General features: G+C 43.4%; 1 protein-coding gene across 1 annotated transcript in view; it reads right to left on the bottom strand.

Moving 5' to 3' along the window:
• Positions 1-682: 682 nt before the first annotated feature.
• The window catches only part of Tmem52b (transmembrane protein 52B), a 5,605-nt gene continuing 1,167 nt past the window's right edge, over positions 683-5,120 (bottom strand). The window contains exons 3-5 of the mRNA XM_045139792.1: positions 2,736-2,774; positions 1,617-1,783; positions 683-1,207 (exon numbers count right to left, since the gene is read on the bottom strand). Of these exons, the coding sequence (XP_044995727.1) occupies positions 963-1,207; positions 1,617-1,783; positions 2,736-2,774 (451 nt within the window). The 3' untranslated portion in view covers positions 683-962. The remainder of the gene's footprint in view (positions 1,208-1,616; positions 1,784-2,735; positions 2,775-5,120) is intronic.

Consider the following 5,120-nt stretch of genomic DNA (forward strand, 5'->3'; position numbering starts at 1 on the left):
CCCTAAGACCCTGCCTTGAAATACCAAAAACAAAAAAAAAGAGATTTCAGTAACTTCTCTAAGGCAAGTAGTATGTCCCCAGGCACAAATCACCTGCCCCGTGGTTACTGGGAGGCAGTATGTTACCTGGACAGCTTAGCAATGCTCAGCAAGACGATGCCTCCCCAAAGGAAGGATCCAGGCTTAATTAGCACTTAGCGCTCCTAGAACTGGAGAGATGTGGATGGGTCCAAAGGAGAGGGTGCACTTTCTACCACGCCTCACTAGGTGGCGGTAAAGAGTAGGACTAGAATCTAGTGAGTCATTGTGGACATGAAGCTCTGTGTGTGTGTGTGTGTGTGTGTGTGTGTGTAACAGAAGAGCAACTTATGCAAGATTTCACACTTCTAGAGGGTTAGAACCACGGCAAAAGATTTCTGGTTTTTACACACTACGATGTATCCTATTAACGGGTAACAGTAACCCAGCCCTGCGTTCTACATGCTCAGGTGAGTATTGGATGACAGACAACTGAGTCATTGTTACTCAGGACAAAACTGGTCCCTAGGAGGAAAGGCACATGTGTGAGTGCACCAAAGCTCACCACAATCTCTCAGCCGGCAGAGAGATACAAGCAACTGAAGTTTCCACAGGGGGAAAGGAACTTCATATGTGCAGCAGTTGAAGGAATTCAAGACACCTCAACACTTTCTTTTTGCTTTAGTAGTAATCAATATAGCTAGGGGAGAATTATTAATTTTTTTTTCCCCATTGGAGAAAGAATAAGAAGTCTGGCCGTAACATTTGATATCTGAAAATGAGTTGCTGGGAGGGAAGGATGAGACAGTATCTTTCTACAGAATGATGTTTCAGATGACATCCTAAAACTTCTGGGTGTTGCCAAAGGACACGGTGCATTTATCTGGGGGTCCCTGCAGACTCGGAAGACACCTCTGTTGTGATGAGCAGCATCTGAGACCCCCTCACTGAGAAGGGGGTTCTAGCCCAGGACACCCCTTTCCGGTGGGAGGAAGCTGCTTTTCCTCTGGCACTGAAGGTAGGTCAGGCGCTTTCTGCCCACACCTGGCCACAGTGAAACGACTCATGCCCAGCGCTTCCTCATAGCCTGGGAGGGTGTCCAGACAGGAGGGCACCTGGCCCACGGAGCTGTGGGAGTGAGCCACGGCCAGGATCCTCCGAGCTGCGGGGCCAAACACAGACTGCAGGGCTGCGAGGGAACAAAACACAGAGCTAGCATGAGAATGACGTCCAAAGGTGACATGCTCAGCCACCTAATGCTTTCTGAGAGAGAGAGAGAGAGAGGAGCAAATGGGTATGCCAACTACTGCAAATGAACTCCAGATGCATGCACCACGTTGTACATCTACTTACTTGGGTACTAGGGAATCAAACCTGGGTCCATAGACTTAGCAGGCAAGCACCTTAACCCCTAAGCCATCTCTCCAGGCCTCTTTCTTCATTTTCATTTGAGAATACAGCATCGGTGAGCACCCGGGTCACATATAATTGACCTGGCACCTTCAATATTGCTTGATTGCTCACTGGACGTCCTTGCCCTGTCCTCGTTTCTCATTTAGCCCTGGACCCCTCACCAGCTCTCAGCTCGGAGTACTCACATGTGATAGTGCTCTGGAGAGTGCTGTCATGGTCAAAGGCGATGACGGTCACTTCGTAGGGTGGGGGACCCCCTTCCTCCCCATTTTCCTGCCGGCTCAGGCAGCAGCGGAAGCATGCTGAGGTCAGCCCACACAGGAGAAGTAGCACTCCGATCACCACCAGCAACCTGCAAGAGGAGACCAGGCAAGTCCTCGCTGTGGCTGGCTGGCTTCAAGTCTGGGCTTGTCTTGTCTTGATATGTATATGTCCATGTATGTGTGTGTGTGTGTGTGTGTGTGTGTGTGTGTATATACATATATATATATATATATATATATATATATATATATATATATAATCTCATATATATATGCATGCATGCATGTATGTATGTGTGTATAATCTCATATATATATATATATATATATATATATATATATATATATATATGCATGTATGTATGTATTTTAGGTAAGGTCTTGCTTTAGTCCAGGCTGACCTGGAATTCACTATGTAGTCTCAGGCTGGCCTAGAACTCATGGCCATTCTCCCACATCTGCCTCCTGAGTGCTGGGATTAAAGGCGTGCACCACCACCCCCTTCCCAGTTTATCTTGTACTTTTATTCCCACTCACAACATGATAATTTAAAACATATTTATTTATTTATTTATTTATTTGACAGAGGAAGAGGGAGAGAGAGTGAGAGAATGGGCACACCCGGGCCTCCACCCGCTGCAAATGAACTCCAGATGTGTGCACTTCCTTCTGCGTCTGGCTAACGTAGGTCCTGGAGAATCAAACCTGGATCCTTTGGCTTTGCAGGGAAACTCCTTACCCGCTAAGCCATCCCTCCAGCCCAATATTTTTTTTTAAATAATGTCTTTGGGGGCTGGAGAGATGGCTCAGAGGTTAAGGTGTTTGCCTGCAAAGCGTAATAACCTGGGTTCAGTTTCCCAGTACCTACGTAAAATGCCAGATGCACAAAGTGGCGCATGCATCTAGAGTTTGTTTGCAGTGCCATACCCATTCTCGCTATCTCTCTGTGTATCTTTTTGCTTGAAATAAATTAATTAAATTTAAAAGATTAATGCCAAAAATGCCTTTGAAAAATAAAGTATCCTTGTAACCCTGACTTACCATATGTACCAGAGGTGTACCCAGTCTGTGGTAAGGCAACTATAGAGAAAGAATAAAGTTTATTATACTGAAATCAAGAATAGTTATAAGAATTACAATTGATACTATGATGTAATGAAAGCATCAAGACCTGTCTAATTTAAGGTCCAAGGTAGCTAGCTGATTTTGTTGTGAATACTATTGCCTTGAACAGTTTCGTGTAGGTGGTTTTGTGACAATCATCTTGTCAATCACTATAAAATATACTAGAGATTATAGCAAAAATTTCTCCATGACTACTGTAAACAGCTATGATGAAGATTGTTTGGAAAAAAAAAAGAACTTAACACATAAATAAGAGTGAGTTTGAAAACGGGTATGAACGTTCAAGTTTGTGTATATTTGAGGTCAGTAAAACGTAGCATTTGGAAATTCTCAGTTAAAACCACGAAAGCAATCAAGTGTGTAATTTACACTTAATAACCTCTTGCAACACTCTCACTATAAAAAGGAACCTAAACTTTTACATCTAAGATCAAACTAAACTGATATGCATATTCACCCAGGCCAAACAGGAAGGTCACCTCTGAATGAGGAAAGCAACTGCGTGTCTGTGGCAATGGTAAACTTTCCCTGAATTGAGGAGAAGCAGAGATTGAATGGGGGAGGAATGAGGAGTGGACCAGGAGTAGGAAGCGAGTATGTGCACATCTTGTACATTTCAAATTTTATCATTCAAGAATATTTTCTAGCAGCCGGGTGTGGTGACGCACGCCTTTAATCCCAGCACTCGGGAGGCAGAGGTAGGAGGATTGCCATGAGTTCGAGGCCACCCTGAGACTCCATAGTGAATTCCAGGTCAGCCTGGGCTAGAGTGAGACCCTACCTCGAAAAACCAAAAAAAAAAAAAAAGAAAAAAAGAATATTTTCTAGAGTTCGGCATGGTGGCACACGCCTTTAATCCCAGCACTTGGGAGGCAGAGGAAGTAGAATCACCCTGAGTTCGAGGCCAGCCTGAGACTACATAGTGAATTACAGGTCAGCTCGAGCTAGAGTGAGACCATACCTCAAAAAACCAAGTGTGTCTCTCTCTATATATATTGCAATATAAATTATAATTAATATTATATATGATATAATAATATTAATATAATTATGTGTATAAACATATTTTTTCAAATTTTTTTACTAACATCTTCCATGATTATAAAAAATATTATATATATTTTCTATGAAAATGTATGGAAGTGCATTTCTGTATTCCCTCTTTGGTCGCACCTTTGTAGAAAACAGTTTGTTCTTTCCCTGGAACAAGGTCTCATCTTGCTTTTTCACATTGATTATTTTACCAAAAAATGATATACTGGATTTGATTTACCCTTCCTGTAGTGAGCTATGTCTAAAGTAGGCAACAAACAGATACACATGTCATGTAATTAAGGACATCATCATTTTCCCACAGAGTTGGCTCTGGGGAAGTCTTTCTCAGGGCAGATCTTTCTTTAAACAAGACATTTACACAAAATGGCCTGGATGTCCACGACCTCTCAGTGCCTGACACTACCTACACAAGACCATCATAATGGGAGGAAAAGATCATGACCTCAAAATAAAAGAGAGACTGATTGAGAGGGGGAGGAGATATGATGGAGAGTGGAGTTTCAAAGGGGAAAGTGGGGGGAGGGAGGGAATTACCACGGGATATTGTTTACAATCATGGAAGTTGTCAAAAAAACCATTTACTTAATTTTGCTGTTGTTGTTTTGGTTTCTTGAGGTAGGGTCTCACTCTAGCCCATGCTGACCTGGAATTCACTCTGTATTCTCAGGGTAGCCTTGAACTCATGACAATCCTCCTACCTCTGCCTCCTGAATGCTGGGATTAAAGGCGTGCGCCACCATTCCCAGCTCAGTGTTTACTTGATCATTTTTATATAGCTCATCCAAATAAATGAATCTCTTCCATTTCTAACTTTATGTGATCTGTCTCTGCAGAAGACTTAACTATGACACTTTAAAGATGGACTGCTCCATCACAGTGGTAACGCAGTGTAGTCTGCCACGGTTACCGCCAGACCTAAAAATTGGCGCTCTTTCAGGTTTGAAGAAAGGATTCGACTACACCCAGAAGATACACCAGTGACGAGATGCTGACTCCAGCTGCCCCGATGAGTCACTGGAAATCATGGCTCAGACAGCCTTTTGCAAACTTCTGTGACTGCCCTCGTTCAAATTAATGTTGCCGCTCGGAGTGATGGGAAGACTGGCTTTGGAAGAAAAATGCTGTAGGCAGGGTTATTTTAAGTCCTCAGGATGACATGCACATGTCTGTCACAGTGGGCGGAGGCTCACTTAGGAATAAGGGAAGTCATGGACGTTGCGTGCCATTTGGACCCTCGTCTGAGCA

Source organism: Jaculus jaculus, chromosome 23, assembly GCF_020740685.1.
Source record: "Jaculus jaculus isolate mJacJac1 chromosome 23, mJacJac1.mat.Y.cur, whole genome shotgun sequence".
Classification (NCBI taxonomy): Eukaryota; Metazoa; Chordata; class Mammalia; order Rodentia; family Dipodidae; genus Jaculus; species Jaculus jaculus.